Genomic DNA, 12,700 nt, shown 5'->3' on the forward strand with positions numbered 1-12,700 from the left:
AAGAATAAAAGCCTTGAACGGAGACAGAAAGTGCATCCGCCTATTCTTACCAGACGTCCTGTAGTAGACGATCAAGACCTAAGAATCAGCTTCAGCGTACTCGCGGGTGAGGGCATTCACAGGCGACCACTCAGACGGGTGAGGCCAAAAAACACACACACACACACACACTTTGAAAAGTAATTTGAAGCCCCCCTCGTTATAAGCTGCAATTATTTACATTGAAATGTTTCATCGTTTTTATAGTCACCTGAATCTAAACATAGCCCACATTATTTAACATTCAACAATGTCTAATTCAATTTGATTCATCATTTCTCAGTGGAGCAAGCTCATTGATCCAGTAGTATGATCAATCAAGTAGGAGTGATTTCTTTTTTATACAAACACTACAGTAAACAGGCTAGCTAAATGCATCACATTGCCCCAGCAGCCTAACTACAGTCACAGCCTGCCTACTACCTTGGTGTACAGTGCACATCGACTTTAGAGTGCTCCCTCATTTATTCGCTAGGCGGCATCAGTGTCAAAGATTGTGTCGAGTTGCCTACTGCGGAACCAAAGATAAAATACATGACATTTTCCGGTCACATTTAACAGAGGGACAACAAAATGTACGGCGTGCATACTCACACGAACCTCATAAAACGTTCTCTTTGGCCAACTTCAAAGATAATCTGCTTACTCTGAGTCGGTAAGTATTAAATACGAGTGACTTCGCTTTGCTAGCTATGAACATAAACTAGCTAGCTTTGCTCTACATAGCATGCTGGCTAACTAGTGAATGTCAACACAGTCAACTAAGACAGAGTAAACACGGCTAACTAGTGTCGTTATATTTTAGCTTCAATTTAATCTACTAACTTTGTTTGCACATGCCAACATCTGTCGTAATTTGTGATTGCAGAGCGACAAAAACTCGAAATGAATACGCTCGTGACAGTGCTTCGCCTCCCGAGAGGACCTGATCCGAATGGCCGCGGATTCGACCCGAACTCACCCCGTTTTGTCGCGCTGTGTCCAACTACTATTTCAGCTTCGACTGAAACAGGGACTGACTCTGTCGAAATTGGAGAAGAGCAGCGTGCACGGTCGGCTTTGAGAGAAAGCTTCCTGAGAACGCTCATAGCCATGACCAATAAGCAGGTGCAGTTCCACATGTACGAGAGAGTCAAGGTTGAGGCGAAGTTTGGAGCGTCGGACATTGACGTGCTCAACTTCCAAGTTTCCGAACTACAGACTCCCATTGGGGTGCAGAAAGAAGCTCTGCTCAGGTGCCAGGATGTCATTTCATACTCGTTTGATCTCTGAACAGTGCTTTTCATCAATTTGTGCTGTTCACTTATTTGTGCTGGTTTTGAGTAGATATCCAACAAACTGAATCGGATTTGAACTGTTATTTCTAATTTGGTTTTGGGGAGTCAATGATAACAGTTCCATTGCTACACAGTGTTCTGTCTGGCTGAATATGTATCAAGATGGTACCATTTATTATTCTGTTACTTTGAGTAAGAGGTAGACTTGTCACTGCCATATGTTTATGTGGCCAGCCAGGTATTGAGAACACTGGTATACCATATGTCTATGATTTTTGTTTTGTAGTTTCCAATTCAATGTACCTCCACTGGAGGGAGATGTCAGCACTGTCTTTACAACCGGTATGTCAGGGGGGAACCCATACCACCAGGTTCTCTGACTCAGCTGTCCAGTCCATTTCATTAGGAAGAGATGGAAACAAACATGTCTTCAGGTGGAAATTTGATATAATTGTCTGGAAACTTGAATCTTGCCATTTATTTTGTGATTACAGGACAATGTGGTTCTTGTCTTCCTTTTCATAAGATCTGTTGCTGAGATATGTTTACCAATGGGCATATGCACTTTTTTTTACTTTAATTTTTTACTTTGAATAAACATTCTGTCACTTGCATTGAATTTGAAAATGTGTTCATTAAGTAGGCTATATGTTGTAGATAAAGGGGTGGTAGTATCGAGCTTGTCGTATTCCACACCGAATGAAATATTCACGTTCAGTTGTCACGTTGTCTTTCAGTGTCATTTTTTTTTTATATACAGTGGGGAGAACAAGTACATTGAACAATACACTGCCGATTTTGCAGGTTTTCCTACTTACAAAGCATGTAGAGGTCTGTAATTTTTATCATAGGTACACTTCACCTGTGAGAGACGGAATCTAAAACGAAAATCCCATTGTATGATTTTTAAGTAATTAGCATTTTATTGCATGACATAAGTATTTGATACATCAGAGAAGCATAACTTAATATTTGTTACAGGAACCTTTGTTTGCAATTACAGAGATCATATGTTTCCTGTAGTTCTTGACCAGGTTTGCACACACTGCAGCAGGGATTTTGGCCCACTCCTCCATACAGACCTTCTCCAGATCCTTCAGGTTTCGGGGCTGTCGTTGGGCAATACGGACTTTCAGCTCCCTCAAGATTTTCTATTGGGTTCAGGTCTGGAGACTGGCTAGGCCACTCCAGGACCTTGAGATGCTTCTTACGGAGCCACTCCTTAGTTGCCCTGGCTGTGTGTTTTGGGTCGTTGTCATGTTGGAAGACCCAGCCACGACCCATCTTCAATGCTCTTACTGAGGGAAGGAGGTTGTTGGCCAAGATCTCGCGATACATGACCCCATCCATCCTCCCCTCAATACGGTGCAGTCGTCCTGTCCCCTTTGCAGAAAAGCATCCCCAAAGAATGATGTTTCCACCTCCCTGCTTCACGGTTGGGATGGGGTTCTTGGGGTTGTACTCCTCCTTCTTCCTCCAAACACGGCGAGTGGAGTTTAGACCAGATGGTCATTGGCAAACTTCAGACGGGCCTGGACATGCGCTGGCTTGAGCAGGGGAACCTTGGGTGCACTGCAGGATTTTAATCCATGGCGGCGTAATGTGTGACTAATGGTTTTCTTTGAGACTGTGGTCCCAGCTCTCTTCAGGTCATTGACCAGGTCCTGCTGTGTAGTTCTAGGCTGATCCCTCACCTTCCTCATGATCATTGATGCCCCACGAGGTGAGATCTTGCATGGAGCCCCAGACCAAGGGTGATTGACCGTCATCTTGAACTTCTTCCATTTTCTAATAATTGCGCCAACAGTTGTTGCCTTCTCAACAAGCTGCTTGCCTATTGTCCTGTAGCCCATCCCAGCCTTGTGCAGGTCTACAATTTTAGCCCTGATGTCCTTACACAGCTCTCTGGTCTTGGCCATTGTGGAGAGGTTGGAGTCTGTTTGATTGTGTGTGGACATGTGTCTTTTATACAGGTAACGAGTTCAAACGGGTGCAGTTAATACAGGTAATGAGTGGAGAACAGGAGGGCTTCTTAAAGAAAAACTAACAGGTCTGTGAGAGCCGGAATTATTACTGGTTGGTAGGTGATCAATTACTTATGTCATGCAATAAAATGCAAATGAATTACTTAAAAATCATACAATGTCATTTTCTTGATTTTTGTTTTAGATTTTCGTTTTAGATTCCGTCTCTCACAGTTGAAGTGTACCTATGATAAAAATTACAGACCTCTACATGCTTTGTAAGTAGGAAAACCTGCAAAATCGGCAGTGTATCAAATACTTGTTCTCCACACTATATATATTTTGATTAGACCCTGACATGTAGGCCTACCTTTCAGTATTGTGCCAGTCAGCACAGATTATTTTGCAACCTCTGGTTTTCTAAATTTAATATGGATGAGAAGGTAGACCTAGCCTTAAATGATCTCGACTGCCCAATCTTTAAGACTGCAAATAGAATATTCACAAATGAATAAGAATGCCTACAGTGAGCTAAACAAGTATAAGTGACTGTGTTTAAGGTCAAATCTCTACATACTTTGTGTATGGATTAATATAATATCTTAGTTTACATGTTTGTCAGTTGAAACAGACCTGATGAGTTATCAGTAGTGGTCAGGATTCATCATCCTCACGAAACGCCCTTATGACGAGGCATCAGTAATATTTAATCTTCCTAAAAGGTGCATTTTGTGTGGGTCTCAAATAAATCATTTTATTGGAATGCATTAGGTAATCGGTGTGCAGTGCACAGTCTCCCTCTGTTGTTGTGCCTGAATGATACCCACCGCTTTGTGGAGACAGTCAACAATGAGAGGGTGAGTCATAACCGTCCAGCCCCCCCCTCTAAAGTATGAGTGAAATCCTGTGACGTTATTGGGCCCTTGTGATTAAATCAGGAAGCCGTCAAGGACGACCAATGTTAATTTCATATTCCCAGGCAGCGACAGCAGCGCTCAACTCCCTCCCAGCCCGCACTCTCTCCTTGATGTGCGTCCCATTCAAGCTCAGTGAAACACGTGGTCTGAGTGTTAATCTTGTTGCAGTAGTCTATCGACAATAGAGCTAGACGTTACATCTAGTTGCTGTGTGTTTACTGTCTATGAGTGAGAAGAGGTTGAATAGTCACTATGAAAATACTCTTTTTGTGCGTTGGACTGAATCTGGTGGTCTGTCTCATTTGTTGCATAGTGGGCACAATGTTTCTCAATGTTATCTACTCTTGAGTTTCTCTTTGTTGGCAGTCTGCTTCTCTCTGATTCAAGTGGAAAAACATCCCTGTGCGCAGGTGTTACAAGTGGAGAGGGGCTGTCACGATGGTACAAGGAATCTGCCCTGTCACACCATCAGCCAACAGGAAGCACATTACGCTCCTTCCTGTTTGTGGCCCTCTCACTTCCTGTCAAGTGTCTGTGATAACTTACAAAAATACATGGCCACATCCACTTAATCATACCCTGCCCAAATTTTCCTCCATTAAAACTGTTGGGCAGTTACTTCTAAGGAATGTATGTGTTTTCCTTCTATGACTGCCTCATAAGGGGTTCACCGATTCAGTCTTTTGTTTTTGGTTCAGGAGCGCTGGGGTTGAGAAATTATTCCGATTATTACTCATCAGTACTGGCTGACATAAGACATGAGGTCGAGGACTCAGCATATAGAGATACATTTTTCAGACTACACCCTGCTGCTGTCGTGGACGAGGTGAAAAACAATATTAGATCTCATTGAGGCTAATCTGGATAAATACATGTTAAATAAGATAGCAAAGCATGTATGCTTTTTACTGTAACACCCAGGGCATTGTCAGCTCTTGAATGTGTCTCATTTTTGTCTTACACTCTGAATCCACCGTAGGGTTGTGTTGAGTGTTGAGCTCACATCTGAATGTCGTTCGGTGTACATGAGATGGCACAAATTGGGGAGAGAAAGGGGTAAAAGTCCCAACAACAACAAAAAACTGGACATGATTAGAATAATATGAAAAACACTGTGGTGATTGGGTCGTAGCGCCCTCTATCATACATGCTGTTTGGTTTCTCCATACAGGAGATTGAGAAGGTGGCTCCTTAGGCCGCCGGGGATGTTGACTGGAATGTGCACATTGTGTCGCTGTGCGGCAGACAGAGGGGGGACTGACTCAGTCACGGTTAGGCGGCATTCCCCAGGTTTGTTTGACTAGCCTGTGAGGGTATGTTGGAGGAGCTCCAGTGATTGTGAGGGACAGGCTCACTTCCCTGCCTCAAGTGGCCAGGGAGATAAAGACCCAGGCAGGGGACCATGCCAGCAGATAGACCCAGGCAAGTAGACGTCTGGGCCCCAAACCCAAACAATACCACTCATACCAGGAGGTCTCAAGCCTGCTCATTTATAATATACCATATAATACTATATCTGTACAGAGTATGTGTTCCTGAACCCAACATCTCCCAGGAAATATTGCATCGATCAGTAGTGTCTGAGTAGGTTGGCTGTGTATATGAAACATGTTCAACTATTTAGACTGAATCATAAATGACTTGAAATTCCAACTTCTCTTTCTTCCCTAGGTTTGAGTGTGTTTATATACGGTCTATGGTTTGAGCATATCAGCAGCTCACTAACTGCTTTCCAACACATCATAGTAAAGTAGGGGAACGTAGTTTTGCTTCCTGAGTGACCTTATAGGGAAGGATGGGGGGGGGTCACATGTACTCAGTCTAGACAGGAAAACATGAAGAAGGGGGTTTACTAATTAGTAAGAGATTAAAGTTATCTTAAATTATCTACATCAAAGCCTAGAGAGCCCTAACTGGCCCACTCCCATTCCCACAGGGCTAAACACAGGAAGATGCTGCTAATGACTGTCTATGATGCTGATGACCCACCAACAGAGCTCCCAACTGATGATTGAATCGCTTCACAAGCAATGAAGTTCACTCCCCAGCCAATCAGAGGAGGGCAGGAAAGCAAAGCTGGCATTTTATTAAGTTTGTGGATAAGCATGATGACAATGGGTTCATCCAACCCTCCAAAAGGGTTAAACGCAGTCCTCCATATTTCTGTCCTCTACACATTTAGGATGTTCAAAGGCCAGGGGAAGGTAAATACGTTTCATATTTCCAGTCAAGTTGGGACCTTCCTTGGTCTCAACCACTCCTGAACCTCATTGCAGATGTCCAGGCCAGAAAACAACAGGTCCAACAGTATTAACGGACCATTCCAGGCTGTCAGGATCTCGCTGCAATAATCCTTTAATTAGACAAAAACAGGAAGTAGACAGGCAATATCTGAGAAATGGTTTCCTGTTGGAGCGCGGGGTGGGCGATGGCCCAGGACTGACCATGCTATGCCAAAGGTTCTTTTTTTCAACATGTTATGTTGAATAACATTCCTGTTCGATGAGCAAGAATGCCCTAGACATTCTTGCATGCCCTTAAATGACTAAATCAGGTTATTTTAACAGAGTTGCGAAGCAGATGTCTGGTAATTTATCTACAAGGGAAAGTGCCCTGGCACTGAGAAGTGGCAGTCTCGTAAAAGCTATTTAATCAGGGGCAGAATCGCATACATTTAAAGGTTTTTCTTCCTGTGGTCATTAACGCTGTGTCTGTGACTGGAGTGCTCCACTGATATTAAGCTTCCCACAAGAACGGAAGGGAGGTTGGTTCCCGACACTCAGTCCCACCTCCTCACTCCAAAGCCCCTTATCCTCCAGTCCTTGCTACACTACAGTACAGTTATTCTCCCCTCTACTCTCCTTCCTGTACTCATCTTTTTTTCTCTTCACATCATCAAAAGCGCATTTTCAAAAGGCAGACCTAATTGCTTATAATTTAACTCACACACGCACTCATGCCCACCAGCCCCCTCCCAGACAGACTGCAGTCTCAATCTACACTACACAGTACCAGTGAAAAGTTTGGACACACCTACTCATTCAAGGGTTTTTCTTCATTTTACTATTTTCTACATAATAGAATAATAGTGAAGACATCAGAACTATGAAATAACACATATGGAATCATGTAGTAACCAAAAAAGTGTTAAACAAATCAAAACATATTTTAGATTCTTCGAAGTAGCCACCTTTTGCCTTGATGACAGCTTTGCACACTCTTGGCATTCTCTCAACCAGCTTTACCTGGAATGATTTTCCAACAGCCTTGAAGGAGTTCCCACATATGCTGAGCACTTGTTGGCTGCTTTTCCTTCACTCTGCAGCCCAACTCATCCCAAACCATCTCAACTGGGTTGAGGTCCGGTGATCTGATGCAGCACTATCACTCCCCTTCTTGGTCAAATAGCCCCTACACAGCCTGAAGGTGTGTTGGTTAATTTTCCTGTTGAAAAATAAATGATAGTCCCACTAAACGCAAACCAGATGGGATGGCGTAAAGCTGCAGAATGCTCTGGTATCCATGCTGGTTAAGTCTGCCTTGAATTCTAAATAAATCACTAACAGTGTCACCAGCAAAGTACCATCACACCTCCCCCTTCATGCTTCACGGTGGGAACCACACATCCGGAGATCATCCGTTCACCTACTTTGCGTCTCACAAAGACACTGCGGTTGGAACCAAAAATCTCACAATCTCACTCATCAGACCGAAGGACAGATTTCCACTGGTCTAATTCCATTGCTCGTGTTTCTTGGCCCAAGCAAGTCTCTTCTTCTTATTGGTGTCCTTTAGTAGTGGTTTCTTTGCTGCAGTTCGACCATAAAGGCCTGATTCACACAGTGTCCTCTAAACTGTTGATTTTGTTACTTGAACTCTGTGAAGCATTTATTTGGGCTGCAATTTCTGAGGCTGGTCACTCTAATGAACTCTGGGTATTCCTTTCTTGTGGCGAGAGCCAGTTTCATCATATGGCTTGATGGGTTTTGCGACTGCATTTGAAGAAACTTTCAAGGTTCTTGAAATTTTCCAGATTGACTGACCTTCATGTCTTAAAGTAATGATGGACTGTCGTTTCTCTTTGCTTATTTGAGCTGTTCTTCCCATAATATGGACTTGGTCTGTACATCATCCCTAACTTGTCACAACCCAACTGATTTGCTCAAACATATTAAGAAGGAACGAAATTCCACAAATGAACTTTTAACAAGGCACACCTGTTAATTGAAATGCATTCCAGGTGACTACCTCTTGAAGCTGGTTGAGAGAATGCCAAGAGTGTGCAAAGCTGTCATCAAGGCAAAGGATGGCTGCTTTGAAGAATCTCAAATATAAAATATATTATATATTTGTATATTTATATATTTAACACTTTTTTGGTTACTACATGATTCCATATGTGTTATTTCATAGTTTTGATGTCTCCACTATTATTCTACAATGTAGAAAATAGTAAAAAGAAAGAACTCTTGAATGAGTAGGCATGTCCAAACGTTTTGACTGGTACTGTATATACAAAAGTATGGGGACACCCCTTCAAATTAGTGGATTCAGATATTTCAGCCACATCCGTTGCTGACCAGGATTATAAAATCAAGCACACCGCCATGCAATCTCCATAGACAAACATTGGCAATAAATTCCCTTATTTAAGAGCTCAGTGACTTTGAATCTGCACTGTCATATGATGCCAACTTTCCAACAAGTCAGTTCGTCAAATTTCTGCCCTGCAAGAGCTGCCTCAGTCAACTGTAAGTGCTGTTATTGTGAAGAAGAAATGTCTAGGAGCAACAACTGCTCAGCCGCGAAGTGGTAGGCCACACAAGCTCACAGAATGGGGCTGCTGAGTGCTGAAGCGTGTAGCACGTAAAAATCATCTGTCCTCGGTTGCAACACTCACTACTGAGTTCCGAACTGCCTCTGGAAGCAAAGTCAGCACAAGAACTGTTCGTCAGGAGCTTCATGAAATGGGTTTCCATGGCCGAGCAGCCGCACACAAACCTAAGATCAAGCGTCGGTGTAAAGCTCACCACCATTGGACTCTGGAGCAAAGGAAACGCGTTCTCTGGAATGATGAGTCATACTTCACCATCTGGCTGTCCGACGGATGAGTCTGGGTTTGGAGGATGCCAGAAGAACGCTACCCGCCCCAATGCATAGTGCCCACTGTAAAGTTTGGTGGAGGAATAATAGTCTGGGGATGTTTTTCATTTTTCTGGCCCCTTGGTTCTAGTGAAGGGAAATCTTAACACTACAGCATACAATGACATTCTAGATGATTCTGTGCTTCCAAATTTGTGGCAACAGTTTGGGGAAGGCCCTTTCCTGTTTCAACCCGACAATGCCCCCGTGCACAAAGCGAGATCCATACAGAAATGGTTTGTCGAGATCAGTGTGAAAGAATTTAACTGGCCTGGACAGAACCCCATTGAAATACGACTGCAAGCCAGGCCTAATTGCCCAACATCAGTGCCCAACATCACTAATGCTCTTGTGGCTGAATGGAAGCAAGTCCCCGCAGCAATGTTCCAACATCAAGTGAAAAACCTACCCAGAATATTGGAGGCTGTTATAGCAGCAAAGGGGGTCCTGACTCCATATTAATGCCCATGATTTTGGAATGATGAGCAGGTGTCCACATATCTTTGATCATGTAGTGTATGTCTTTCTTGTACACTTCCTCTGGCCTACTCCCTCCCTCCCTTCCTCTTCTCATAAAGCTTGATTTACTTGTGTCAGGGACAAGGACATCTGCCCATTAGCGAGAGACTGATTTAGGTATTGCCATCCCCTCCTTTCCCTCTTTCCACTGTTCTTATCATCATCCTCCTCCTCCTCCTCCCTCTCTCAAATTGGGGTCGCCAACCTTCATCACGCAGGCCGGTGAATCATCAGTGAGCTAAGGGTGGGACGCCGTGGTTACTTCCGTCCCCTCCGAAATTACCAGGGGAATCCGACATTGTCTGCTCTCTACTGTCTCATCACTCTGTCGCAGGGAGAGACGGAGATGGAGAAAGGGAGGCTGAGATGTGAAGGGCAGAATGCAAAACCACTTGGGGATTTTGAAGTGAATAAAACGACGTTACACTGTCATTTTGAAAGAGTCATTATGATGTTGATAATGTGGTCCGTCACTAGAGCATGGAGAGAGATAGGGAAAAGTGGGGAGGAGGAGGAGGAAGACACTTTATAATTGAGTACTGTATTAATGTGATATGCATTTATCAGTCTAAATGAGACCTATAGGTCTAAATGAGACCCCCCCACCACATTGGCCTTCCACCCCTGTCCCTCAGAGCTCATAGTTTGGCATCGGATGGCAGGGGTGGGGTCAGTGTGTGTGTGGCAGGGTGCAGGTCATTTTTGGCTGGGTCCCAGAGCACGTCTCCCTGGCCGCTTATTTACTGATGGTATCTTCGAGCTGGAATCTGGGTAAACACTGAACCTACTGTAGATAACGAGGAGAGGACATCTTCCTTCACCCTAGCCCCCACTGCCTTCCACCCAACCTCCTCTGTAGCCCCCCCTTCCTCGTAACCTGCCCAGCTCCTTCCTCAGCCCTTGTATGTGCTGTAACACTCCCTGCCACAGCGAAGCTGGACCTCAGCCTCGCCCTGTCCTAGCCTGGTGCTCCTCTCCTCCCATTCTGGAGTGCTGATTGGACAGACATGACCCTGTAACCTGTAGATGAAGCCCTGTGTGGAGGGAGGCCATGGGTCTGGTGGTGTGACGCCACAGGCCACACCTGGCCACATCTGGGAGAGCTAAACTCCTCATGTGACCCCCACACATCTGGAGCTAGGGCTCTGACGGAGTGAAATAACACATAAATAACACACACATTCTGAAACACACACACACACATTCTGAGACGCACACACTTACTGTATATAGACACACACACACAGAGACAGGCATGTACACTCACACGCACTGACACTCTGTATCCAGTGTCTCCTTCTGCCTCATGAGTTGTGAGCTTGGCTGTTGTATTTTATGGATCAGAGGAGGCTTGTGTTTTATCCTGCAGTCTGGGGGAGAAATACGATCACCTGCTCTGTCTTTCTGAGGGGTACTTTTACTACCCACTGGGCCCCACTGATACTGCAGGAGCATACATCCCCTGCTTTCTCTGGGGCCCACAGATAGTGGTCCTCTCTGACCCAGCAGCGTCTCTACAGGCAGCAGAGGCATGTCACTGTCAGTAGAGTCAACCTGACATTCTTGACTCTAAAATGTACAGAATTGAGATAAAGTCTATGTTTAGCTTATAGGTAGCTAGATGGCAGTTTGGATTTAAATAATGCAGCCACGGATTTTTTTGTTATTCAACTGTCGGGAATAACTACAACTTTGACTGCATGCTGTGTCCAGCGATGGCAGAGGAGGTTCAGGGACTGTTCTTAACCACTGCCAAAATGTGGTGGCTTTTTGTACGCTTTTCAGCAGCAGTGGCATCACCCAGGTGGGTGCTACGTGTTCGGCAACGGAAGACCAGTACTTATGGAGGAGCGACGGTTGGAACTGACCGTCTGAAAATCAGGTGCGGTGCACTGACGAAGAGCTCCAGGAATGTTTGTCAGACTGTCATTGTTTCTTCCTGGTTGTACCATTGATGCCTCCTCCGCTGAGGCTACACTGCATTTCCAATCCAAACTACCTCAACTCCCGGCCTTTCTAGAGGCGTTCAATCTCCATCTTCATTTTCTCAATTTAAATGTGTTGTTTGTATGCTTTTCAGGCGCTTTGAGATTATTTTCTGTAATGAAAAGCGCTATATAAGTTATTAGTAGTAGAGGAGTCTGAGACCAGGGCCCATATCCACGAAGCCTCAGAGTAGAAGTGCTGAATTAGAATCAGTTTAGCATTTTAGATCTACACTTAACAAAAATATAAATTCAATTTCCAAGATTTTACTCAGTTCATATAAGGAAATCAATCAATTGAAATAAATGCATTAGGTCCTAATCTATGGATTTCACGACTGGAAATACAAATATGCATCTGTTGGTCACAAAAGGTTAGGGGTCGTGGTTCAGGAAACCAGTCAGTATCTGGTGTGACCACCATTTGCCTCATGCAGCGCGACACATCCCCTCCGCATAGAGTTGATCAGCCTGTTGATTGTGGCCTGTGGAATGTTGTCCCACTCCTCTTCGATGCCTGTGCGAAGATGCTGGATATTGGCGGGAGCTGGAACACACTGTCGTACACGTCAATACAGAGCATCCCTGCAGTCAGCATGCCAATTGCATGTTCCCTCAACTTGAGACATTTGTGGCATTGTGTTGTGTGACACATTTTAAAGTAGCCTGTTATTGTCCCCTGCACAAGGTGCACCGAAGTAATGATAATGCTGTTTAATAAGCTTCTTGATATGCCACGCCTGTCAGATGGATGGATTATTTTGGCGAAGGAGAAATGCTCAATAACAAATATGTGCACAAATTTTGAGAGAAATAACCTTTTTGTGCATATGGAAAATGTCAGATATATTTAATTT

General features: G+C 44.2%; 1 protein-coding gene across 1 annotated transcript; it reads left to right on the forward strand.

Annotated features, from left to right (window-relative positions):
- Window positions 1-572: 572 nt before the first annotated feature.
- Window positions 573-1,930, forward strand: LOC129832390 (gem-associated protein 7-like). The gene is made up of 2 exons (XM_055896412.1): window positions 573-694; window positions 908-1,930. The coding sequence occupies exon 2, from the start codon at window positions 925-927 to the stop codon at window positions 1,309-1,311; it is 387 nt and encodes a 128-aa protein (XP_055752387.1). The 5' UTR covers window positions 573-694; window positions 908-924; the 3' UTR covers window positions 1,312-1,930.
- Window positions 1,931-12,700: the final 10,770 nt, after the last annotated feature.

The sequence above is a fragment of the Salvelinus fontinalis genome, chromosome 33 (assembly GCF_029448725.1).
Source record: "Salvelinus fontinalis isolate EN_2023a chromosome 33, ASM2944872v1, whole genome shotgun sequence".
NCBI lineage: Eukaryota > Metazoa > Chordata > Actinopteri > Salmoniformes > Salmonidae > Salvelinus > Salvelinus fontinalis.